Source organism: Nannospalax galili, unplaced genomic scaffold (assembly GCF_000622305.1).
Source record: "Nannospalax galili isolate Female #2095 unplaced genomic scaffold, S.galili_v1.0 scaffold11728, whole genome shotgun sequence".
In the NCBI taxonomy this organism is placed as follows: Eukaryota; Metazoa; Chordata; class Mammalia; order Rodentia; family Spalacidae; genus Nannospalax; species Nannospalax galili.
The window spans coordinates 7,597-34,421 of NW_008357969.1; the positions used below are offsets into that span (position 1 = coordinate 7,597).

A 26,825-nucleotide genomic window follows, 5' to 3' on the forward strand; every position below is an offset into this window, starting at 1 on the left:
CTCCTTAGCCCCTTGTTTTTCCTGACAGGGATGATAGAGAATTTCAGTGTAGTTTTAATTTGCATTTCCCTAATGGCTAAGCATGTGGAGCATCGTGTATTTATTAGCCAGTTGTACCTTTTGAGAAGTGCCACAGCCTGCTCTGGTTACTGCCCTGCCACATTGCCCCCAGCAGATAACATTACTGAGTGGGCAGGGAGCACAGCACATGGCATTCTGTTCTGTCATATTACAGAGTGTAGCCCTGGTGGGTGTCCTTAGCATACACACTGACTTGATTCCTAGAGTCACTTGTGGGCTGTTTAAGGCTCTGCCGCCAGCTACATTGTGACCAAAGGATAACCTGTTCCTATTTCTTGTGGTTTACTACCCCCCGATACCCTTCTCAATCACTGGCAGCAAATGAGAAGGTGCCTCAGTTGGTTTTGGGAACTCCATTGATGGTACAGTGCTGGATATGGTAGACACAGTTGTGTGGATCTGGCTCTTGAAGGTGAGAGTGGAGAAAGGCCACTACCTCCAACTCTGGAGAAGTAGTCCTTCAAGGGGGCATATCAGGGGCTGCAGAGATGACTTAGCAGTTAAGAGCACTGACCGCTCTTGCAGAGGACACTCATTTGGTTCCCAGAACCCACATGCTGGCTAACAACCATCATCATGCCAGTTCCAGGGAATTCACAACACACTCTTCTGACCTCCTCAGGCATATATGCAGACAATGCACTCATACATATAAAGTAAAATAAATAATAAATAAAATATTGTTTTAAGTAAGCCACCGAAGTGACCTGTGAAAATGGTTCTTTCCTCTCTTGACCTAGAAAACCCTACAAAATCATGCAAATCAAGAGGTTCCAACCTTCATGGTCACTTTAAGAACACATGTGAAACTGCCTAGGCCATCAAGGGTATGCATATCTGAAAAGCCACCAAGTATCTGAAAGATGTCACTTTAAAGAAGCAGTGTGTGCCATTCCGGCGTTGTAACAGTGGAATTGGTAGGTGTGCCCAGGCCAAACAGTGGGGCTGGACACAGGTTGGTGGCCCAAAAAGGGTGCTGAATTTTGTCTGCACATGCTTAGAAATGCAGAAAGTAATGCTGAACTTAAGGGTTTAGATGTAGACTCTCTGGTCATTGAGCATGTCCAGGTGAACAGATCGCCCAAGATGCACCACAGAACTTACAGATCTCATGGTCACATTAACCATACATGAGCTCCCCCTGCCATATCGAAATGATCCTCACTGAAAAGGAACAAATTGTTCCTAAGCCTGAAGAGGAAGTTGCACAAAAGAAAAAGAAATCCCAGAAGAAACTGAAGAAACAAAAACTTATGGCATGAGAATAAATTGAGCATAAAATAAATGCAGATAAAAGTAATGGAAGCATTTCAAAGGTGGTTCTGGAAAGTGCTAAAAATAGCTGGAACTCACCCCATAATTGCCACTATTCCACATACAAACATACAAACGTTCCTTAACTAAAGAGCTGATACACAGAAGTTGATGTAAAAGATATTCCATCCTAAAATTGGCAGTAGTTTAAATTAACTTTCTAGCCATAAAAAAAAAAAAAAAAGGGGCAGTGCCTTCATTTAAAAGCAACTAGGTAATTGTAGGTAGTTTGAGAAAGTGTGTGTGGCTTGAGGGTCAGTGCTGTCAAGAGCCAGGGTAGTTATGTGGGAATTGGGATTGGTTAGCTTTGGGGAGGAGAAGGCCATGGCCAGGTTCCAGCCCACAGAAATCCAAGCTGAGTCTAGGCGGTTGGGCAGGCAAGCTGGGCGTCGGTTTGTTTTATTCCTAAAAGAGGCCCTCAAGCAGCTCTTACTGTGCAGCTTGTCTGGCTGCTTGAGCCTTTTCCTTTTAACTTTCTGCCTCTGCCTGTTACCATCAGCATCAACACTGTGCAGCACACCAGGTCTAAGAATGTTGTAGTCTACAGTGATGGTCAGACTCTGGGACACTCTGTAGGGTTTCCTTTTCCAAGGCCTAGGGAGTCTTCTGTTTCCTGTGGATGGGAACTGGGGAGGCCTTTTGGGCAAGTCTCCCATCTTTTTATTGTTCCAAGAGCTCAGTTAAACATTTGAACCTTCACCTGTCAAAATCACTTCTGGAATGAAGCCTGTGCTTCCCCCCCCCCCCAGCTTCTTAGAACAGCAGAATGGAGGTATCATTTATCCCAGGGAGGCTGTAAAAGGGGCTTTCCTGTTAGGACACCCACCTTGAATTCATTGGAAACAGAAGTCCAGGGCCTTATATATTTCATAAGTTTGGCTCAGACTTTAACCAGGTCGTATTTCCCCAAAACCTTTTTGAAAAAGACTCTCAAAAAGGCTTGCTCACTCCTTTATAGCAACATGTGTAAACTGGCTAAAAATAGAACCAGCTGTTTTCAGGTTTTGAGTTGTATGTTAAGTCTGTAAGGTTTTTTGTTTTTATTTCTCTATTTGTGTGTTTGTGTATTGCTATGTAGTCCAGGCTAGTTTGGGCTCTTGGGATGATCCTCCTGCAGCCTCTTAAGTGCTGGGATTTCAGAAATGTGCCATTACACCCAGTTTATTTGCCTTTTTTTCTTGCAGTGCTAGAGATCGAACCCTGTGCCTTAAACGTGTTCGTCAGGCATGCTGGTTTGGGTTTGAAAAGCATATAACATGGCTTGGGAAGTTTGAGTTTTATAGACTTAGACCTGTGGTAGAAGGAGACTTTAGTCCTCATGGTACAAGACATTGATGTCTCGATTGTGTTGGGTCACCACTATCCTGACTAGACATACTAGACACATAGGCAATTTGGTGTGTATTAACTAATGTTGGGTGCAGTTGTTGGAACAACTACAGGGTGAAGAAGGCTCAATTACTACTCCCCTCAGTTCTAGCATGAAGTTGGGAAGCAGAGAATTTGGCAGATGGTCCTGATATCAAGGGAAAGGAGTCTAGCATGCATGCTGGTGGGAGTGTAATACCACCAGCCTTGGGATGTGCCCAGGTGCATCCCATAGGAAGGTAGGATGAAAGGCCCTACTATACTACAAGGGAGCTCAGAAGCAATCCTGGGATGCAGAACAAGCTGTCATCTTGGATCAGGCTGGCTCGTAGGAGCTTGTATAGGTTCTGTGTGTTTAAGGATTTTGACTGGACAGTGGGGACCATCAGTGAGTTTGGAAGAACAAAGGCGCCTGACAAGAAAGGTGGCACTGGGGCTATGGGAACAGAAATTGAGCTTCATAGCTCTCAGAGGTGCCAGGAGTGGAGAGAAGGAGCTGTTTGTTTTTGGCAAAGTTCAGAGGAAGATTTGCCAAGAGATTTAATAGGAAGACACGACACACTGCAAACTGTACCAGAGCCTTAAAGGGGAAGCCCAGGAGAGTTCTGATGTTTCTCAGCTTGGGGTCCCAGTAGAAAAAGGGTAATGTTTGGAGAGAAAATGGATGGCGTTTAGTGAGGCGGGAAAGATAGTGCTCGAATTTTGGTGGGTGCAGGTGGAAGGTAGAAGGACAGAGAGCCAGGCATGGTAGTGCATGCCCATAATCCCAGCAGGCAGTGACAGGAAGATCCCAAGTTCAAAGCTAGCTCAAGCTACATTGCAAGAAATTGTCTTAGAGGAATGAAAATGAGAGCAGAGCTGGCAGGACTGGCCAGGGCAATGGTAAGCTCTGTTAAGCCAGGGTGGGATGAGAAAGGAGCCCTGACTTGGCTTGTCACCACCCTCCTGGCAACAGAGACTTTGTCTAATTGCCATAGCCTAACTATCTTCTGAATGAGCGACTTGTAGAACAGCAAAGGACAGATTGATAGCTCAACATTAGTAGGATTAAAGGGAAGCTGGCCCTTAAACCTGTAGATAGGAATGTAAACAGAAACAAGTTTTTATAGAGAAGAGATGACTAGGACATAATTAGTATTGGAAAAATAGCTTTACAGTTGCTTGTGTAGAATAATATAAAACCAGGACAGCAAACGAGGCAGTAGTTTTAAGACATGCCAGACAGTCTAAAGGACTGTACAGCACCAGGTTAGGTGATTGTTATTTTGGGGACGTAGACTCCTCTTTTATTGTCTATATTTCTGAACTACTTTCTTTAAGAAAGGCAACATCAATTTTAATGTAAAGAAAAGCAATCAGAAACTAACTATAAATACTGAGACAGACCAACTCCTGAAAAAGAACACCATAGTGATTATATTTACTGAAGGGTTGGAGAAAAATAAAAATGCCAATTAGCTTAAGAGGTTACGGATTGCTTACAAATGGACACATTTCAAAATGGAAAAAGCCTAGATCCTTTCTTTTTAAATATATTTTTACAATTACTTATTTGTGTTTTGGGGGGGAATGCGTGTGTGTATATGTAGGTGCACATGCTTAAAGATCAGAGGACAAGTTACAGATGCAGGCTTATCTCTTTGAATGTCTATACTTTTGTCTACTCCAAGTTCCAGCCAACCCTCAATGAAGTGGCAACTAGAAAAATATCCTTCTGGACAAAGAACATTGGGGTATTCCATTCCGTTAATTTATGTGTCTCCAATTTTTATCGTAGTCCGTTTCTTCTCCATCTCCCAGTATTGTGTTCAGTGCTAGCCCTACGCATGCTACCTTCCTCCACGTGTTCTCTTGTTTGTTTGTTTGTTTGTTTTCTTTTGTGTGTGTGTGTGTGTGTGTGTGTGTGTGTGTGTTTGATCCTCCAGACTCAACCTGATGAGATCCAAGGGCTCTCTATGGTATTAGTTTGTCGCTGGTCTGTGTCACCCACCATGTTTCAAATCTCAAGTTCTTTAAATTTTAAGAAGCCTATTATTATTATTATTATTATGGAAAGTTTTAAACATGGAGAAAAGTAGGGACAGTAATAAAATGCATTCCCACGAGCCAAGGCAACAGGTAATAGCACTTTGGAACGTTGTTGTAGCCGTCTGTTCTGGTCCTCCAGCATTCTGAGCAAATCTACATTGCATCCTTTCACTCTGAAGTAGCTCAGTTCAGTCCCCTGCGGATGAGGATTCCACTCTTCTTTAGAGCTCACATTTGTCTTGTGTAAACCCAGAATAATGACGGAGCCGGTGTCGCATCTTCCCAGACAGTAAAGCCATTGTGGATGGAAACCTGAAGCTCATCTTGGGCCTGGTGTGGACTTTGATCCTTCACTACTCCATCTCCATGCCTGTATGGGAAGACGAAGGGGATGATGATGCCAAGAAGCAGACTCCGAAGCAGAGGCTACTGGGATGGATTCAGAACAAGATCCCGTACCTGCCCATCACCAACTTTAACCAGAACTGGCAAGATGGCAAAGCCCTGGGTGCCCTGGTCGACAGCTGTGCTCCAGGTAAGCATCTGCAGTCGCCTAAACCACCTCCCCAACTGGGAGTGTACAAGCCTCACACCTGGATTTCAGTGAGAAAGTTCACTTGGCCGTGACTGGTCTGTACTCCCTGGTTTTAATCCATTTTAGGATGAATAATGGAATTTAAAATGGTTCTGTATACCCTTTTGAAGGCTAGGCATACACACATACATGTGTGACCGTTGAATCCGGCCAGGTTATCCTAATCCCCAATGACGCCTTGGTGCCTGAGCTTGGAGCAGGCTTTGGGGTAAGCATCTATACGCCAGTCCTCTGTCTTCCCACACGGTGCCTAGTTTCCTGTTGGTTTCAGCAGAGGCATGTGGCCCTCTCCAGTGGCTTGGCATGAGAATCTAAAACCTTCAATTGAGTGGAAATGACCTTTTATTAACTACTAGCTTGACTATATATGGCCTTCTCTGCCCTTTTCTTTCTGTGTTGCTGTGGAATAGCACTTGGTCAGGATCCAGTTGGAGCCTTTTCCACCCTAGATGAGCTTTTCCTGAGTAGTCCAGTGGACACCAATATGTAATTACCCTCACGAGAAGGCTTAGATTGATGGGTAGAGTTTGCAAGCACGTATTCAATAGAAAAACTAGAGCCACTGTCTATATGCCCCCCCCAAATTAATTTTTATTGAAAAACCCACTTACTGTAATTATATTTTCCATCTAGTGAGTATTATATATGAGATGGGGACATTAGTATTAGGTAGTAATTCTCACTATGCTCAAAGCAGAGCTAGCTAATATTACTCAGGTGGAAAAGAAGGGCTGCTTCAAGGCTTCTTTCTTCCTGGAGAGCCTGTAAATTGACATTACCTTGGAAGACGTCAAAGTATAGCATTAGAGCCGGTGAGATGGCACAGTCGGTAAAGGTATGCTGCCAAGCCTGATCGCCTGAGCTCAATCCCTGGGACCCACATGGTGGAAAGAGAAAATAGACTCCTGCAAGTTGTCCCTTCACTGCCACACCCATGCCACGGTACATGCATGCTCACATGTACCTTCTTGGCATTCAGCCTTTAAAGAGCATTGCCCTTGGCACTCTCCACCACCCTCAGTTAATACATAATGATGGGTTCTCAGGTACACTCACACACACATACATAAATAAATAAGTAAATAAATAAATGTAATTTAAAATTCAGTTTAAAAAAATAAATAGCATTGGTTCAATTCCTACCTAGTGCCCTCTTCTTATTTCTTCTTAAAGACACAATTTATGGTCTTTAATTTTTCCATCATTAAATCGGGGGATTTTACTTCCATCCTATACTACTTGTACTTACAAAGGGCTTTAAAATGATTCTTGGATTGTGCCTTTGAAGAAGTGCAATTTTTAAAGACATGGAATGCTAGCTTAATCTTTTTAGATATATCCAGGCTTAGGATTAAAAAAAAAGCTTTTCTGAAAAAAGGCACCAGGCCCAAATGGTCATATAGACCTTGTTTGTTTTAGTAGCTCTCCAAGGAATGGTTGATCCCTGTTTTAATGCCAGAAGGTAGCAGTCTTTGCTAATGTGGAATAGTTTGCCATACTCCTGTCCGAATTTTTGCATATCAAATATATGGTTAGTTGAGCTTTTGACAGAACTTGTTCTCTGAGTTAAAAGACCAAATGGGTTAGTTTTCAGCACATGGAGTCTTTCAATCTCTCATTCACTAATGTTAAAAATTTCTTTTGTGTGTTATAAACAGGTCTATGCCCAGATTGGGAATCCTGGGACCCACGAAAGCCTGTGGATAATGCCCGAGAAGCCATGCAGCAGGCCGATGACTGGCTGGGTGTCCCACAGGTATATATATACACACATACACATGCCATGTCCCATGAGACCTGCTCTCACCCACTGGTTTATAGTCGGCAGACCGGATGCCTTTCTGGGTTAGGCCATAGTCTGACCTTCTTGGCATTTAGCCTTTAAAGAGCATTGCCCTTGGTACTCTCCACCTCCCTCAGTTGATACATAATGATGGGTTCTCATGGATTTAGGAGCTTATATAGTCCCTCCCCATCCCTCCCTCTCTTCCTCTTCCCTCCTTACTACACTCCTCTCTGTCCCTCCCTTTCTCTCCTCTTCCCTCCTTTCTTCTTCCTCCTCACCACACCCCTCCCCGTCCCTCCCTTCCCTTTTTCCCTCTTTGCCACTCCCCCTCCCTCCCCTCTCCTTCCCTCCCTCCCTCTCCACCTCCCTCCTTGCCATACTCCTCCCTATCCCTCCCTTCCCCCCTTTCTCTCCTCCCTCCTCTTCTCTCCTGTCTTCTCTTACTACTAGGTAGCCCAGCCTGGCCTTGACCTCCTCATTCTCCTGCCTCAGCCTCTGGAGTGCTAGGATTACAGGTGTGTGCCACCACAAACTTTCTATTTCAGTTCCAAATATTTTGAAGGTTATCTTTAAAGCCCAGTCAGCAAGCATGGTTCTTAACTCTCAGGTTGAGTCATAAATAATTGCCAGTATTTTACCCTCTTTTAAAAAAAATCTATACAAGCCAGGCATGGTGGCGCACACCTTTAATCCCAGCACTCCAGAAACAGAGGCAGGCGGATCTCTGTGAGTTCTCGAGGCCAGCCTGGTCTCTATAGTGAATCCAGGCCAGCTGTGGCTACAGGGAGACTCTGTCTCAAGACCCCAAAAAATTCATCTATATAAAACAAAGGTGATTTTAATCCAGTATTTTAGAGAAAATCATAGGACTTTGAACTGTTTTTAAAAATAAGAATAACCCCCGTTAATGGAAATTGTGGAAGAATTTGTATTACCTATAACCCTATCACAGGAATAACAAGAAGACTTGAACTTTGGATAATCGTCAACAATAACATCTACAGTAGCCATTGCTTAACTGAAACCTGGGTTTCCTGGCAAGGTGGAAAACCAGTGTTTTCATTCTAACCCCCCCCCAACAGCACCATGAATCCTGAGGTTAAAGCCATGGTCAAAGGGGTGTTGTAGATCATCTGTCCTGTGGGATCTGTAGGACTAAGGGTCTTACTGTAGGCTCTGTTAAAGGTGAGCTGGTGTTCAGAGCTGAGTTCAGTGCATTCCTTAGGATTTCCTGGGAAGTAGGAAAGCATGCCTGTTTCTTGGGTTTAGTTTTGGAGTTATGTCTCTGCTCTATGACTGTTCTTGGATCATTCACTCTCAAGCAGTAGCATGGTATGTGCCTCTGCCTTTTAACCTGAAACATCACTTTTGTTGTTGGTGTTACTCTGAGTTTTTGGTTTTGTTTTTTGAGACAGGGTCTTGCTATGTACCCCTGGCTGGCCTGGAACTCTCTATGTAGACCAGGCTGGCCTCAGACTCAAATCCACCTTCCTCTGCCTTTTGAGTGCTGAGATTAAAGGCGTGTGCCACCACATTCAGCCCATCACTTTTGGATAGTCAGAGGATATTGGTTCTGTAAAATTGTCACAGGAGTCGCTGGGAAGAAATGCCAAATCAATGCAAATCCTGCTTTTAGCAGACTATGTTATAGACAGTGGTTCAAACCTCAGTAGCTATTTTATTCCCGAAGACTAATCATCACAATGTTTCTGGCGCTTTTTATCATCTGCTCATTGCATTTGATGAACATGCCTCATGAAGTAGAGCCTCCTATTCTCAGGAGGTGTGGCACATCACTGTGCATCATCTTGGGAACAGGGAAGGCTTTGCATGCTCTTGGGGCTGTGTCAGGTATAACTTTAGGAAGGTCACCTGTCCAGCCTGGATCTAACCTTGCTCCTAAGCTGAGTGTCAGGCAAAATGCCTTCCTCTGCATTTTGTAAAGGCTCCTAATATATTGACACTAAATATCTAACGTGTTTGTGTTGTTCCCTATTGGGTTGGTTGGTTTAGTTTTTGAGACAGGACCTTACTGTGGAGCTCAGGCCAACTTCAAACTTGCTGAGCTCCTGCTCAAACTTCCCAAATGCTGGGATTACAGGTGTATACCATGGTTCTTAGTTGATTTTGTTTTTATGAGTAGAGTTAATTAGATGCCGATACAAGATAGATGAGCAAAAGAGGTCTATTCACGTGCTTTTAAAAATATTTCCTTTGGGCTGGAGAGATGGCTCAGCGGTTAAGAGCACCAGCTGCTCTTGCAGAGGACCTGTGCTTGAGTAACAGCCATCCGTAACTCCAGTTGCAGGGCATCCAGATAGTGTCTTCTGACCTCCTCAGGCATTGCACTGACACCAGTGCACTTATACACATGCAGGCATACACTCATGCATAAAATAAAAATAACAGATAAAATATTTAAAAATTTTATAATATTGTATGTGCTTGCTTCCTCTCCCTCCTGACCTGCTGTACCTCCTTCCTTTTTCCTTTCTAGAATATATGACCCGGGGAGTGAATGGAGTCTTTTGGAGGGGGTGGTATTAATCTAGAAATCACATGCAGAATTCTCTGGAGAGAGTCTCACAGCTTCCAAAGGTGTCGGTGACACATTTGTATTCAGAACACTGATCTCGTTGTTGTGACTTAATATAATTTCTCTTAAATGAGAAGCTGACTGAATGTCTTACTCATTTGGTTTAAGAGAGATTTGCATAAACTTCAGTGGTTGCAAAGTGACAGGTCACCATTCACCCACCATATTCTTCATTATTTAGGTCATCACTCCTGAGGAAATTATTCACCCTGATGTAGATGAGCACTCCGTGATGACTTACCTGTCCCAATTCCCCAAAGCCAAGCTCAAGCCAGGTGCTCCTCTTAAACCCAAACTCAACCCAAAGAAAGCCAGGGCCTATGGCAGAGGTAAGTGCTAGTCTTACTGAATCTGAGGCTTGTTTCTGGGGTTGGCTTCAGGAGGAATGATCTCAGAGGTTCAAGACTGGAGGGGCCTGGGCGGGAGTGAGGGAGTGGCTCAATTCATAAAGTGCTTGCTGTGTGAGTATGGGGACCCGAGTTCATATTCCCCAGCACCCATGTAAATAACCAGGTTTTCCATTGCAGCCTTATAATCCCAGCACTGGGTGGGCAGAGATGGGAGGATCTCTAGGGCTTGCTGGCCTGCCAGTCTCTCTGAATCAGTGAGCTTCAGTTTTAGTGAGACACTGTCTCGAATAAGGCGGACAGTGACTGAAGAAGACTACACTGACTAGCCACCGTGCACAGGCACACACACAAATATACACTCGAAAGGAATGAGGGATCCCCCAGGCCATCTTTGTCACATGTTTTTCTGTTTGTTAACCTGAAATTCTGTTTGTTTGTAATCATCTGTCTTGTGACTCTGAAGCTTTAAGAAACAGTTTCTGCTTTCATTTACTAGAGAGTGGTGAGTGTGCTGCTTTGTGAATTTCCTGCAGTAGCCCTGGAACTAAGGACAGACCCATGCCCTCATTTCTCAGAAGTATCAGAGCCCGGGCCACAGTGGCTTAGAATGTGTCTTGCCTTAAGTCACCTAGTCCTGGATGGGGGTAGGGTGAGAGCCTCAGCCTTTTGGCTGCTGATTCATTTCTCTGGTTAGGCAAAATCTGCCTTAGGTTTCCAGATGGATGGGAGCTGTTGTTGATCCCTGGCAGACACTTCCTTGCTGAGACATCCTGTTTATGGCACTCATTGTGCTGCTCAGCACCTGGCGGCAGGTCAGAGCCTTTCAAGGCGTCTGGTGCTATTGTCAGCAGCTGGTATAAAGCATGGGAGCTTTGAAAGAACAGCCACAGCTGGGTGTGGTGTTGCCTGCCTGCACTCCCAGTGCTTGGGAAGCTAAAGCAGGAGGATCTTGAGTTTAAGTCTATCCTGAACTATATAGCAAGACCCTGTCTCAAAAGAAACAAGCAACAACAAAAAAAAGCCATCAAAACCAAAAGCCAGTTACATGAGTGCACAGTTTGACTTCTGGTAGAGCCTGGCACAGTGAGATGTGGCTTTCTTCTCTATGAGGAAGACAAGTGAATTTTATTTCTTAATTTTCTTAACTAAAATTGAAGTAACACCTGTACACACTACTAGACTCTGTATCATTTGTCTTCCAGAGCACTTAAAAATGTTTTATGTGCATGAGTATTTTTACCAGAAGAGGGCATCTGATCCCCCAGAACTGGAGTTAATGGACAGCTGTGTTAGCCGCCATATGGGTGCTGGGACCCAAATCTAGGTCCTCTGCAAGAGCAGCAAGTGCTTTTAACTGCTGAGCCATCTCTCCAGACCTTGGGGACATATTTTAGACAATATCCACTTGCTATGTCCAATCACTTGTATCAGTGAAGACCAGACACTTTGCTGGAAGCCCTCTCCATATTGTCAGTACTCAAAGGTTGATATGTCCAAATTTGTTTTCTCTGAACCAGAACCAAAGGTGGTGACTGATACAAGGAATCTTCAAGTTTAAAGATAATTGTTTTCTTAATGGCATAAAGAATACAAATACCTATAAATCTCATGTGAACAGATTGACCAATTGGGTTGAATTTAAACAAAGCTTTATAAAAAGTGTGCTCGTAATTACTTTATCACTGGCTGTCTGGTTTCATCGTTAATGTGAGACGGTTTCCTTTCATGGTACTGTATTCCAGAAAATGACTACACGCTCTAGTTCAGGAATGTGGCCGATCATTGCGTGCCGTTTCCTTCTTTGTAGATGTTGTACACTCTAGGAAGAAACAAACCATTTTCGTCTCATAGTTGTGTTTTTCACATTTTTTTCATTGTGATGAGTTCACCATTTTAAGTATGAAGTTCTGGGGCATGAAGCATGTCGCCATCACTGTCTGTGTCCAGAACATTTTCTTTAGCTTTCCAAAGTAAAACTCCATGCTCATTAAACAGGCTCTCTATTCTCCTCTTCCCCAGGGTTCTGGTAACCTCTGTTCTGCCTCCTAGCTCTGACTTTGTGTAGGTACCTCATAGAAATGGAATCCTGTGCTATGTGGGCTCACCTCACTTTAGCATGTGTTTTCAGGATTCATTACATTATAGCATATATCACAATTTCATGCCTTTTTATGGGTGAATAATGGCTATCATGTGTGCTGTGTTTGGTTTATCCCTTCATTTGCCGATAGACATTTGGGCTGTTTGGCTTTGTAGTCATTGTAAATATTGCTGCTAAGAACATACAGGTACAGGATCATTGGGCATATACCTAGACATGGAATTGCTTGGTCATACAGTGAGTCTGTGCTTAACTTCCTTTCACCTTTTAAAATAGGAAGACAACAGACAGCTTAGGTGACAGGGCCACAGCATGAGGCTGTGTGGGTGGGACTGTGAGACATTATCCTTAGGAGATTAAAGCCAGGAGGTTGCTGTGTGTCTCCTACAAAGATGCATTACTTTGTTTCCCAGCTGGGAGTAGTGAATGTTCCATGTAGTTTCTAAAAGGGCTCAAAGACTTGCTTTGACTTTCTGGATGTTGACTAGATTCCTGTTTGAGCCAGCTAGCACTTGCAGATTCATCTATTGAGCCCTGAGTTGCCTGGTGTGAGTTGGATGAGAGGAGAGAGGGCTTGAGATCTTTGTCTGGCTCTCTTACATGGTTAGCGCTATTGAAAACATCCATTCGTTAGCTGAGCAGAAACCTTTTCCTACACCTACGTTCTGTATGAAGCACGTACTACAGAGTAGTAACCTCAGTCTGAGTAGTCAAAGGGACCAGTTGTCTCTCCACAGAGTGAGCATAGCTCTGCAGGAGTTTATGGCGTATGGGGATGCGGTTCAGCCTCCTAAACAACCCTGGCTAACCAAGGGACACTAGCATAAGCAAGCCTTCAACAAGCTGCAGAATAAGTTGTTTCTCAGACTGCTTGCTAGAGTCAAATGGAGTGAGTACTTGTCAATATTATAAGTCCATTTTTAAATCTAGTTGTTAAGTGACCTGATCATTATGTAAGCAAAAGAACAATGTAGAAAATAAAAACTGAAAGCCCATTTTCCAATTGCAAATCACTTTTCTTCCTTCAAAGTCTAAGGTATTTTATTTTAAATTGTGGATGCGTGTGTGTGTGTGTGTGTGTGTGTGTGTGTGTGTGTGTACCTCTATTAAATTTTTTTTTAAGCAAGGTCTCACTTTGTAGCCTAGCCTGGCTTCAAACTTGGGGGATTACAATATGTACCACCATGTCTGGCTAACGTTCTTTTGTCTTGTATATATTAGACTTGAGACTGAAGATGAAAATGACAGCCTAGATAACAGCAATAGGCATGAAGTTCCAACAAAAAAAAAATCAATGAAAGGTGGGTGCTGTCTGTAACCAAAAGACCAGGAAGGGCAGCCCAGCAAGGCAGAACACTGTTTCTGTGTGTGGTCATACTTGGGCTATCCTCATGAAAGTTAAACAAGCACTCTGCCATTGAGCCATACCCCTACCACCCCAAGGCACAATACTTTTAACAATAAGTCCTCTGTGCCAGCCGAACACCACCACAGAAAAAAGTATGCCCTCCCATACATCGGCAAAAGTAAATATGAGCTAAGATTTTGACTACAGTCGTGTTGTGAAGGCAATGGTGAGGTTGGGAAAGGCACGTAAGGAATGGTAATGGGCCCCCTCTTCAGCTGCTGGGTAGAGAGCTAAAGTACCCACCCCAGCCCATTAGAAATGAAGAGCCCCTATCACCTCAAGCACCCATGGAAGCTGAATGGGATCCTGAACTTCCTCCCCAGTTGGCAGCAAAAAAGGTGTGCGCTTCCTCTCCGCTGCTGGAGTGGTAGCATAAAAAACCAAGACAGAAAGTTGACCTAAGATGCAGAGTCTGATAACATGAAATCCAAGTTGTCCAAGTTTCATTTAAAAAATTCCTTGTCGTTCTGTGAACCAGGAAGACCTCAAACCAAATGATGAAAATGACAGTTGATGCCAGCAGTGGGAGAACGTGTTGGAGTTCTCTGACAGAGATTAAGTAGCTATGATTGTCAACATGACAGGATCTAGAATGGAAGCACAAATGTGTCTTAACTGCAGTAGGTTTTCCTCAAAAGACACAAACTACTACAGTTCAAGATAACCTGGATGATCCTACAACCCTTACGAGAATTAAATGATAACATTATAAAGTGCCTAAAAACTCCAGACCCAGATGGTTTCACTAGAGAATTCTGCCAAGCATTTAGAGAATTAAAGCCAATTTCACAGGCTCTTTCAGAAAATAGATGAGAATACTTATCAACCCATTTTATGAAACTAATCACAAGTCCAAAGGTAAAACCAGAAAAACAGAGACCAGTGGAATGTAGACATGAAAGTCCACCTTGAAACATTAGTGTATACAGTTGGGCAGAATGAATCCCACATCGTAACCAAGTGGAATTTCTCTAGAGGTATAAGACTGGTTCACTATTAGAAAACCTGTGAACATAATCTGCCAAATTATAGTAACAGGTTAGTGCAGGAAAATTCATGATTGTATCGATGCTGAAAAAGCTACTGACAACAGTCCTGCATGATAAGACCTCAAAAAAGAGGAATAGCAGGCCAACTTCTTCAATTTAATGTAGAGTAGCTACCACAAGGAGCCCACAGCTGATGTCTTCATTATTTGTGAGAGGCTGGCTGTGTCCTGTGTCAGGAGCCCCACAGAGTGGCTGCTGATGCCAATGTATTCAGCATAACACAGGCGCTTTCAAAGATGACTTTAGGCAAGAAAATAAAAGAAAAGAAAAGACATACAGCTGAAAAGTCGAAATAAAATTGCTCCCATTGCAGACGATGTGATGGTCTGTATTGAAAGCCTCGGAGTATTAGAAAAAAATTTTAAATTGCTTTCAATAAATTCAAGGTGGCAGACATTGGTTCTCCCCAAACTGACATAATAACACAGTTGCTATTGAAATCCCAGCAGTGTGCCTAGGGACAGAGCACTTACCTAACACATGAGGAGAGCCCCAGGGTGCAATAGAAACAAACAGAAAAACTAGCAAGTTTTTTGCAGGTGTAGAAGAGATTTCCCACCTCCTTTTTTTCCTTTATTTCGAGACAGGGTAACTTGCTATATAGGCAAGGCTGGCCTTGATCTCATCTGCCTATTTCTGCCTTCCGACTACTGGGATTAAAGGCATGCACCACCATACCCTGCAACATTCCTCTTTTAAGTGTATATAAAAAACACAAAGGCAGGGACTGGAGAGATGGCTCAGTGGGTAAGAGCACTGGCTGTTCTTGCAGAGGACCTCTGTTTAGTTTCCAGCACATGCATGGAAGCTAACAGCCATCTCTAAGTTCAGTTCTAGGGCATCTGACTCCCTCTCCTGGCCTCCATGGGCACACAGGAGGTGCACTTACATACATGGAGGCAAAACACTCGTGTACCTAAAATTAAATTGAAATTATTTCTGGGGCTAGAGAGATGGCTCGGTGGTTAAGAACACTGTTCTTGCAGAAGACCCGGGTTTGAATCCCAGCACCCACGTGGCAGCTGACTGTCCCTAACTCCAGTTCCAGGGGATCCAACAGCCTCTTCTATCCTCCGTGGGCATTGCACGACACGGGTGCACTTACTTACATGCAGGCAATACATGCACACACATAAAATAAAAATAAATAATATTTTAAAAATTTCTAAAACTACAAAGGCAGGGGAGAGTTTTGAAAGAGCAGATTAATATGAGAGGAAACAGTTTGCCTGTCTTGAAGCACAACTTCAGAAATCAACACCAAGTGACACTGGTGGGAAGATGGAGGTATCAGTCAATGCAATGGAACAGAATACCTGCATGGCTGATTATTATAAAGCAGAAAATCAAGTCATTAGAGAGCCGTTTCTGCACACAGTACTGGAGCAGCAGATATGGGGTTGGGGGGGAGAGAGAGATCTTAAGTATCACAGCTAACACAAACAAAACTTCACTCAAACGGAATCACTTAATATGAAACAGAACCATTGACAGCAAAAGTGTGGTACAAGAAGGAAAACATGACAAGTTGTACTTCATCAAAAAACTCTTGAAAATCTATGCCTTAAAGTCCGGGCATAGTGTGGGGATTTCTTCTGCACATTCTTTAGCAGCCCCGGTTTCCTTTGCCCTCCCCTAAGGGCCACCTGTACACTGTCTCAGAGCCCAAGATGGTGCTGATATCAATACCCTAGGGTTGGATTTTATCTTTAAAAACTAAAGAGGAAAGAAAAGGAAAACTTTTTACAGTTCCAAGGTTGAAAAGACGAACTAATGACTGAGAAAATACTTGCAAACTAGATAGCCAGAATGCTCACAAACCTCAAATTGAAAACAGTGTCCACCTGCACAACCCAGTTAGATAATGGAGGAAAGGTTAAGAACAGGTCCACTGAAGAGACTATACAAATGCATAGACACATAGGAAAAGATGTTTAAGCCAGGCATGATGGTTCACAAGTTAGAAACCATCCTGGGCTTTACATATAGTGAGACCCTGTCTTTTTTTTTTTTTTAAAGTATACCATCATGCACCAGAGAAATGTGAATTAAAGCCATTACATCCTATCTGAATGGCTAAAATGAAAAGTAATTGTAACACCATATGCTGTCAAGGATGCAGAGAAGCAGGGCCTGGACCCTGCATTGATGGGGTAAATGTGAAGTGGTATAGCCATTCTATGGGATTCCAGTATGTGCTACCAATGCAAGCACAGGTATAGCCATGCCAGAGCACAAGTTGGCCATTTAAAACAACAAAAACCATACTAAGGATCCGGCTACTGTGTATGCCAGCAGTTACACTTGTTGGTACATTTCTGAGGATTATAATATAGGAAACATCAGCTGTCCTTCTGTATCAGTCACAGCCTAAGAGAAGAAACTCTTCTACTTCCCTTATTTTTGGCCACCAAATTGCATGGGGTTTTCCCGCTGACCACTTACCCAGTTCTCTGTGAACAGCAGCTGGACATTATATAATCTGTTGATCTCTGAACTGTCTTCCTGGCATTTGCAGAGGACCTGCAGGTTAAGGGCTCAGTCCCCAACTGCCCCCAGCTTTAGACACTGGTTCTTAAGTAGTAGGCTCTTGGGTTGCTTATAACTTTTGTCTAATCTGGCTCCAGTTCGGAGGTTCCTGTAACTTGTTTGGGTTCATTCAGTGGCTAGCCAAGCTCACAGAACTTGGGGAATGCTCCTGTGTCCTGGCATATTACAGAATGAATCGAGGTCTACAAGGGTGAGGTTCATGGAGGTCCATTGGAATGGACCACACTCCGGGCAAGTGAGTGTATCCACCAACCCAGAAACTTCCAGATTCCAGCCTTCTTATCTCAAGCCTAGCTTTCTGGTTACCAGTCCTAACTGAGGAGCCCACCCAGGAAATTTTTATCACCCAGGAATTTTTATCACCCAGGAAATTCCAGGAAGCTTAGGATCTCTGTGTCAAGAACTGTTCATTCCAGTGCCATGACCACTTAGTACATGACGAGGGTTTTTAAGAGCTCTGTGTGAAGAACCAGGAGTGGAGGTAGATAAAGATATAAAGAGGTATAAAATAATACTATGTTTACTTTATACTTACATTCTTACAAAACCTCTATGTGAATGTTTATAGCAGCTTAGTAAGTAATAGACAAGTGGATATAACCCAGATGTCCTTCAGTGGGAAAAAGATTAAACAGTTCCATAGCATAGAACATTACTCATCAATGAAAAATAACAAGTGCTGGTACAGGCAGCAGTCTGGATGAATCTACAGAGAATTCTTAGTGAAAAGAACCAAGCCCATAAGGTTGCATAATATATGATTTCATTTATGTAACATTTTTGAAATGGTAAGATTACAGAGATAGAGAACAGATTAATGGTTGTCAGGGGTAAGAAGGTTGGGTGGAAGGGAAGTGGGTGGACCTCTAAGAGGACAACATGAGAGATCTTTGTGGTTATGGACTGTTCTCTCTTGACCGTGTCATTGTTGGTACTCTGGTTGCAATATTGTGTTACAGTTTTACACAGCATGTTACCACTCGGGGAGCTGGGTAAGCAGTTTGTTTATTAAGTGTAATAGGGTGTGTTTTTGTTTTTAAGAATTTTTTTTTTTTATCTTTATGTGTGTGGGTATGTGCATGTGAGTGCAGGTGCCCTTGGGGACCAGAAGGAGGTGTTGGATCCCCTGGCCCAGGAGTTATAGGTGATTGTGAGCTGCCTAATGTGGATACTGGGAACCAAAGTGGGGTCCTCCGGAAGAATAGGAAGTGCTCCTAGCTACTGAACCACCATCTCTCCAGCTCTTCATTTATATACTAACATTAATTGTAGATATTGGGGCTCATTGTAATATTTGCGTATCTGCATATATTGTGCACTGGTAAATCCAACCCACCCCTTCCTAATCCCAGGTCAAGTAACTGTTTTACGTTTGGGTTGACTTTTGAGCTTACATATTGGAGAGAGGATATGTAGTACTTGGCTTTCTTTGTCTGGAGTATTTCACTTCTCACGTCCTCCATTTCCACCTTTGTGTGCAGAGAATCCCCTTTCTACTTCTGAGTCATTCAGAGAAGTTTTTAACATTTAGGTTCTGTCTGTGCATGCAGGGTTTTTTCTTTACCCCATTATCCTCTTTCGTTCCCTCTTGAGACCCTTTCCTTTCTCTCAAGGTCTCAGTTCCACTTTCATACCATTTATCTTAAATATTAAGTATATTCAATCCATTTATTAATATATAATTATATTAAATATTTTATTAAGTATATTATGTATATTTAGATCTAGATTCCACATATAAGAGAAACTATGTCTTGAGTCTAAATTTTCCAGGCACCCTAAAATTTAAAATCTAATTGAAAGATATAATGAATCACCAGGCATGTGTTTCAGGCAAGGGCTGGATAGAGAGACTGAGCAGTTAAGAGCACTTGCTGCTCTTGAAGAGGACCAGGATTTGATTCTCAGCACCCACATGGCAGCTCACAACAGGCTATAACTCCAGTTCCAAGGGGTCTGATGCCCTCTTTTTCCCTCTGTGGGCACTGCATGCATGTGCTACCCTTACATACATGCAAGCAAAACATTTATAAAAATAAGACATTTTAAAAAATAATGGGGGGACTAGAGAGATGGCTCAGTAATTAAGAGCACTGGCTGCTCTTGCAGAGGACCTGGGTTCAATTCCCAGCACCCACATGGCAGCAGGTAACTACCATCTATAACTTCAGTCCCAGAGGAATCCAGTCCTTTTTTGACCTTCACAGGCACTACATGACATGGATGCACCTACCTACATGTAGCCAATACACTCGTACACATAAAATAAAAATAATAAAATGTAAAAAAAAAAAAAAGTTGAATACCATTTTCAACAAGAATACAGAATAGCTTTTAAAGAAAGACAGCCCATCCTCCCCCCTTACCTGTCTTTCAAGGCAGACCCTGGTTACCACTATGTGAGCTTTCACCATTGCATGGACTCCCATCTGAAGCACTCTGAATATTTTTATAGCATTTAAATAACATGAAAAAAATTAAGGGTTTGAACCTGTCTGATTATCCCTGCCATGGCAATGTGTCCCTCTCTCTCAGTTCCCTGGAAAAAAAAAAAAAAGGACATAGTGGTGATGGTTCTTGCTAGGGTGTGACCCAGCTCATAATTTGCTGTGTAAACTCGTGACAGGAGTTGAACCCACCGGAAACATGGTGAAGCAGCCAGCCAAGTTCACTGTGGACACCATCAGCGCTGGGCAAGGAGACCTGATGGTGTTTGTCGAGGACCCAGAAGGGAACAAAGAAGAGGTATGTTCGGGGATGTTCCTCTCCTGTCCAGCCATCTCCCAGAGTTTTTGGACCATACAACAGGGTCAGGGACTGTGCCTTCATTTCCTCATTATAGCTCTCAACCAAAATATTCTCCAAAGAATCCTGAGGCTTACAGTGTTTAAGAACACTTTCCTGGTCTGGTGTGGTGGCACATGCCTTTAATCTCAGCACTGGGAGGCCAAGGAAGGTGGATCTCTGTGAGTTCAAGGCCAGCCTGGTCTACATAGTGAGTTCCAGGACAGCTGGGACTACAGGGATACCCTGCCCCAAGACAAAAAAAAAAAGAAAAAAAAGAAAAGACCACTTTCCTAAGAGCTTGAGTAATAGAAATTGATTCACAAGAACACAGTGTTTGATAAAGGATAGTTTATATGAGACAAGGGACTGATTAGTTAGGTGTTAGATGGTGGTGATTTCTCCTCCACTGACCATTCTTTGGGCTTTTGCATATGATGTTCTTTCTTCTCACTGTCTTAGGTCCAGATCTTATTCCTTGTAACTTAGTACAGTCTGAAATTCTAAATACACTGATGTATCATCTGTTTTTCCTCTCTGGGGTAGGGTCTCTGCTCAACTTGCTCAGTATTTTATTTTTGGTATATATAACTAGGTCCGGCATTTCCTAAGCTTGAAATAAATACTGAGCCAATAGAGGAGCAAGTTAACTTGTTTCGTTTTCCATTTTCTCTCCCCTGCCCCTAGACAGTGAGAGTCCTGGCTCTGGGCTGGGTGTTTTGCTTTTGTTGTTTCTTTTGTTACTACTTCTCTCCTGGTGCCTCTCTGCAAGAGTGGCGAGACAAAAGGTAGTCCCACCAGGGTTCTTGACCTGGTAGCTTACTTGGTCTTGGCTGATATGACACATGATTTACTTACACCTGGTACCTTCTGTGACTGTTACTCAACTTCTCTTCTAGGCACACGTGACCCCTGACAGCGACAAGAATAAGACATATTCTGTGGAGTATCTGCCCAAGGTCACTGGGCTACATAAAGTAAGATGACGCCTCATGAACATGGCATGGTCTGGTCTTTGGGCTTGTTTTGTTACATGTTGAAGAATGAGATTTGGGGAAGAATGGGTTTTGTAGTGCTGAGCATGGAACCCAGGGCCTCTGACTTGCTAGGCAAATGCTGTCCCACTGAGCTATACTCTATACCAGCCCACAAAAATGACTTTCTTAGGTTAACTTCTGATTATTAAATTATTTATGCTTGGCCAGGTGTGGTGGCACACGCTTTTGATCCCAGCACTCAGGAGGCAGAGGCAGATGAATCTATGTGAGTTCAAGGCCAGCCTGGTCTACATAGCGAGTTCCAGGCCAGCCAGGGTTACATAGTCAGATCCTGTTTCTTCTGTAACATCCCCCCTGAAAAAAAAAAATTTATGCTCATTTGGGAAAAATGTAGAATCCCTATGAATCATACTTAAGATATTAGCTAGTACATCTCCACTATCTGCTTTCAACAGTGAAGTTACTTGTAACGTCCTGAACTTATTTTTTCTTCCTAATTCCACATGGATACTTCGAAATTGAAGCTGTCCGTCTAGAGCATAGATACTGTAGTGACTAAATGTGGACCCTGTCCTTAATGCCTCTTTATGTCTTCCTCTTTGAGGTAGTCTAGGGTATGTGCCCATCTCGAGGCCTAAGGATGGAGGGGTTCAGCTCACCAGTAGAGGGAAAACATTCACTTTGCATCTTAGAAGATACCAGTGGTGTAGCCCCTAGACCCTTTGTCTCAGCATCATACTGAGCTCTGTTTGAGATAGTTTCAAGGGTGGTTCTATAGGGCAGGAGCTACGAGCTTGGTCTAAAGTGTGTGGGTAACCCAGGAATGTGCCCTTCATTGGAAGAAAGCCTTTAATGGCACACACAAGCCAGTCTTCTTGTAATCTGCCCAGACTTTGAGACCTAGGTTCTTACTACCTTGGGCTTTCTTGAATTCACCCAGAACCGTAATCTTAGGGTTCTTCGTGTACTCCAAACATCATGAATTTAAGAAAAAGAAATCCTAAAAGACAAAATTTATGATGTAATTAGTTCATGAGTGCCAAGTATGGGTTCACATGAAACCAAACCCAATTCCTTTGAAAAAGCCTAGGATAAGAAACAGTTGTTTAAGTTTTAAATAGAAATCATTGCAATTTATTTCAAACCCATTTATCTGAGAATGATGTTGACCCATGGAAAACACCTGACTCCAGGTTTGAAATCTTGGGACTGTGCAGTTCAGTCTTGTCTTGTTTTGTTTTGTTGTTTTCTCTCTCTTCAGAGTGTTTACTTTGAAGCCAGAATCACGGCAGCTCAGGGCCACAAGGGTTCATCGTGAGATGGGACTGTGCATTTTATTCTGATAGTGCAGTGGCCCTTTCTGCCCTCCTATAGGAACCCCATGTCTAGAGATCCAAGTATAAGTGGTTGTTCATTTCCCCTTAGGCTAAGTGCATCTGATGTGTAGTAAGCATTCTTAATTTGTGTCAAGTGTGATATCCTGGGCATAGCCACATGTCTGATGGGTCCAGGTGGGAATTCCATTCTGTCCACTTACCTGGATTCCAGAGCTCCTGGTTCCAGCTGTCTTTGGGTGTATAATTCTAATAAGGCTGGAAAAGAAGATGGTGGGTGCATGAAGTTGGTTGGTGCTCATTAGCCATGCCACAGCAATTGCATCTCTCATTACTTGCAGGTCATAGTCCTCTTCGCAGGACAGCATATTTCCAAGAGCCCGTTTGAAGTGAATGTTGACAAGGCCCAAGGAGACGCCAGCAAAGTCACTGCAAAAGGCCCAGGGTTGGAAGTTTCAGGGAACATTGCCAATAAGCCCACCTATTTTGACATCTACACAGCGGGTAATGTGTCTCCTCCATGGCTTTGACCTTGGAGCCTTCTTGCAGGGTCTAAAATGTAATCCTTGGAAATTAATGCTTGGAGTACTCAAACTCTTGTCTTTTAAATTGAACAAGCACCTTTTTCTCGTGAGTTAGTTGTATTTTTACGTATCTTCACTTTGGGTCCTGTTTGATAAATACTCAACTTCTGTGCACTAAACCTTCCAGAGGCATTAAGTTTTTCCAGTCATCTACTAGACCAAGTTTTATGCAAGATTGGGGGAGGGGTAGCAAAAATGAATAAGACATATTTTTGTGAAGTGCTAGCTTTCTTTTCAATTAATAAATAAAAAAGAAAATGTGAAAAAGGAAACAGTTGGTATGGCTTACCCAAGTGTCCTTCTGTTTGTACTTGGCATTGGTTGGCAGCAAACTTCCTGAAAGGGGGAATGTGTGTTCATGGAAGGTTGCTTCTTTCATAGGAGCTGGTGTGGGTGACATTAATGTTGAGGTGGAAGATCCCCAGGGCAAGAACACTGTGGAGCTGCTCGTGGAAGACAAAGGAAACCAGGTGTATCGATGCGTATACAAACCAGTGCAGCCCGGTCCCCATGTGGTCAAGATCTCCTTTGCTGGGGATGCCATTCCCAAGAGTCCCTTTGGTGTACAGGTTGGGGAAGGTGAGTGCTGGGTAACTATACCTGCTTCTGGCTTGGAGACTGTGGGGCAGAGCACTAAGATCATGAATATGGTCAATGTCTCACACTGGGCTCACCCCATCCCTTTCTGCCAAGACCCCCCTTCTACAGGAAGTAGCTTACTTTGCCCTCAAGATAACAGTACTAATCCAAGTTGTGTTTCTCAGCTTTTCTCTCTCTGTCAAAATGTCTGAGATGATCAAATAGGAAATGTCATTATTTGGCTCAGTGTTTCTAAGGTCATAGGCCATGATCACATGAGCCTGTTTTCCTCTGGGGCTGTGGTGGTGTAGTACATTGGTGGTAGTGCATGATGCAGGAACTGCTTACTTCACAGCAGCCAGGAAGCCAACAAAGAGGCAGAAAGGGGCTGAGATCCCAGTATTCCTTTCCTGGGCAGGCCTCCAGTGACCTGACTTCCTTCCACTAGGCCCCACCTCTTCAACACTTGTGCCTTTGGGGAACATTTTAGATCGAGTGTGTAGCACAGGTTGTGGCAGCACCAGATGCCCTGTAGCCCACATTGCTTGGCCTTTACGGGCTGCCAGGTACTCGACTCAGGTCCATTAAACCATCCCAGCAGCCTGTGTGTTTCAGATGTGAGTACATCCCAGTTGCAGGCAGAGACACTGAGGCTTTGGTGACATCGTTCTCACTGTGAAGCCTCAGAACTGCATTGTCCGTTGACCATGCCCTTAACCACTCCTGAATCCCTCTGCAACCAGGAGCATCCCTTTTTTTCTAATATTAGACTCTCTCCTTCTGACTTTGCCACTCTTTTTTATTATTGTTTTCCAACTGTGCTGCCTTTTCTAACCAGTACTTGCCTCTCCCTGTTCTGTCTTCCACATCTGCACCAGCAGACCTGGCTGCTGCATCTGAATCCTGCCTTTGGGCCAGCCTGGACCCTGAAGCTGTTGGCTTCCTATTTGCAAGCTCTGGGCCAGAGGCTCTTGCTTTGGTAAGGGCTAGTTGGGTGAGGCATGTTTGCCAGTTCTTTGTGCGTTCTTACAAACGTCATCTGGGAATGTGCTGTTTGTGACCTCAGGAAATTCCTGTGCAGGAATTATTATAGCTTTTGCAGACAGATCCCAGCCTATGGAAGGCTCTGTAGGATGGCAGTGGACTTGGCCAAGCTGGCCGAGTGTGTATATGAAATGAACAGTTATCCTTTGATGTTCACACACATGCTCAGTCTTTCCTTGAGTGTGTGTATGTGTTTTAAGACACATTTAAATCCTGCAAGAGAAGTCCTGTCATCCTGTTGTGACTTATTTCTCATGTGACCAACTTTTCTCCCTTTGACAAAGAAAAAACAAAACCCCCAAAATATTCATTATCAAAACTACTTTGACATAAGGAAAGAAACAGTTTGGAATAGTTTTCCTAATTCTAATGCTTCCTAATCTGTTCTCCTTCATGGGCTGTCTTTTTCATTTCTGGCACATTTGTTACTTACAATATGCAGAATTTATAGAATTAATAGAACTTTTCTTTTGATTTACTACCCTCCACGATAATGATTTCAGAGTAAAAGATGCTTTAGCCAGGCCTGGTGGTATAGGCCTGTAAGCTCAGCTACTTGGAAGACTGGGGCAGGAGAGTCGCAAGCTTAAGGCCTGCCTGGGCTCCAGCCAACTTAGTGAGACTCTTTGTCAAGATAAAAACTAAAAGAGGACTCAGTGGCAGTGCAGTTAGTTGCCTAGAATGTATGAAGTCCCGAGTTCAAGCTTCAGTACTGCAATACATCCATATATACTTAGGGCTTATGTATTTTTCACAATAGAAAACCAGTGTTGCTAAGTGCCACCATAGGCTATATTGATCGATGAACCATCTAATGTGGGCTTTAACTGCAAGGCTGTTGATGCGCCCCTCCAGGAAATAATTGTTTGCCATGTAGCCAGCAGGGAGGGCGTGTCAGATGAGGAACTGCTTTTCTTTGCTTCAGAATCTCTGCTCCCAGAGCCCTTGTCAAGTGTGCAGTGTGAGATTTGGAGAGGATATGCTATTTCATAGACTGCAGGCCATTTTGACCATTAATTTTCCATGTCTACTTAAGGAGACCTTGTCCATGCTGGGCCAAGAATTCCTAGGGCACAAATACATCTTTTATAAACCTCCTTCCTAATGCCATGGAAGAGTAGTTTTGCAGACCTTTCATGTGAAGAGTATCAGAAGCTGCCGTGGTCCTTAATTTTAGACTTAAAACTTGTGGTTCTTAAAGGAAACCAGAGTTCGAGTCAGGAATGGTGTTTCCTGCTGAGACTGTCTTTGCTGCTGCCCAGATTCTGAGGGCCTTGTCAGAGCCAGCCTTGGCTGAGGGCACTTTTTCAGCTCCTTGCTGTTTGGCCTGGCTTTTTACGTGGAAGACAACAGCCATGTTTATACCTTTAGAAATGCCTGACCCAGGCTTTGGAGCCCAGACAAGATATTTCAAGCACTGCATTTTCCAAATAAGACTTGAAAAAGTATAGTCTTCCCAATTACTGGGGCCTTGAGAGTGGCAGTGAGGTCTGAATAATGTTCAGCACTCAATCCTTAATGCCGCCCACAAATAAAAGGATAAAAAAAGCCAGTTCCCTGAACACAGTGTGGAATCACTGTTCTCTCCTGTTTATGTTGCCAGAAAAACTTTTACCCAGCCCTTGTGTGGTGTGGCTGAACAAAGTCATGCTGTGTCATTTGCTAGCTAGTGTGTTTCCTGAGTAGGACCCCCGCTAGGGCAACTGCCCATTACTCTTTGTGCAAAGCAAACATTTTCTTGGCGGGAGGCCCAAAGTTACCTTAACTTTCTCGTCTTTTACCAACTATTGAAAGGTTGAGCTAGTGTCAAAATTGTGCTTGCAGCCTGCAATCCAAATGCCTGCCGGGCCAGCGGCCGAGGCCTACAGCCCAAAGGCGTCCGGATCCGGGAGACTGCAGATTTCAAGGTGGACACTAAAGCAGCTGGAAGTGGAGAGCTTGGTGTAACCGTGAAGGGCCCTAGTAAGTGTTCTGTTCTTTCCTCATCTCATTGGCTAACTTTTCAGCCATGGTGTATGGATGACATCCTATGACCAGTCCAGAGCTTTGACGAGGATTTGGGGCTTATCTGGGCTCCCTGGAGAAGGGAGCAGTAATTGATTGGTAATGTCTGCCCTGGATGGGGGTGGGTAAGAAGAGTGGGTGGTTTGACAGCCTTGTATCAAGTCCTCCTGGAAAAGCAGTGATGGAATTGGACAACAACATGAAGTGGCTATACTTTTGTTCAAGGTGACAAGCAGCAAAGTAGATGGTTCTTGCTCAGGTCACACACAGCT

The 26,825-nt window shown here is 43.5% G+C and overlaps 1 protein-coding gene, 1 non-coding gene and 1 pseudogene across 2 annotated transcripts in view; 2 read left to right on the plus strand and 1 right to left on the minus strand.

Moving 5' to 3' along the window:
- The first annotated feature begins 796 nt into the window (after positions 1 to 796).
- Positions 797 to 1,352, plus strand: LOC108490097 (annotated as a pseudogene).
- A 3,709-nt stretch (positions 1,353 to 5,061) lies between these two features.
- Positions 5,062 to 26,825, plus strand: part of LOC103752279 (filamin-B) — a gene marked incomplete at its 3' end in the record, with an annotated part of 30,462 nt that continues 8,698 nt past the window's right edge. Inside the window, exons 1-8 of the mRNA XM_029557634.1 lie at positions 5,062 to 5,326; positions 7,045 to 7,142; positions 9,950 to 10,097; positions 19,853 to 19,971; positions 20,910 to 20,987; positions 22,684 to 22,846; positions 23,308 to 23,505; positions 26,374 to 26,511. Of these exons, the coding sequence (XP_029413494.1) occupies positions 5,158 to 5,326; positions 7,045 to 7,142; positions 9,950 to 10,097; positions 19,853 to 19,971; positions 20,910 to 20,987; positions 22,684 to 22,846; positions 23,308 to 23,505; positions 26,374 to 26,511 (1,111 nt within the window). The remainder of the gene's footprint in view (positions 5,327 to 7,044; positions 7,143 to 9,949; positions 10,098 to 19,852; positions 19,972 to 20,909; positions 20,988 to 22,683; positions 22,847 to 23,307; positions 23,506 to 26,373; positions 26,512 to 26,825) is intronic.
- Positions 22,252 to 22,336, minus strand: LOC115068093. The gene has a single exon (XR_003847474.1). It is a non-coding gene; the product is annotated as a small nucleolar RNA SNORD105 (small nucleolar RNA).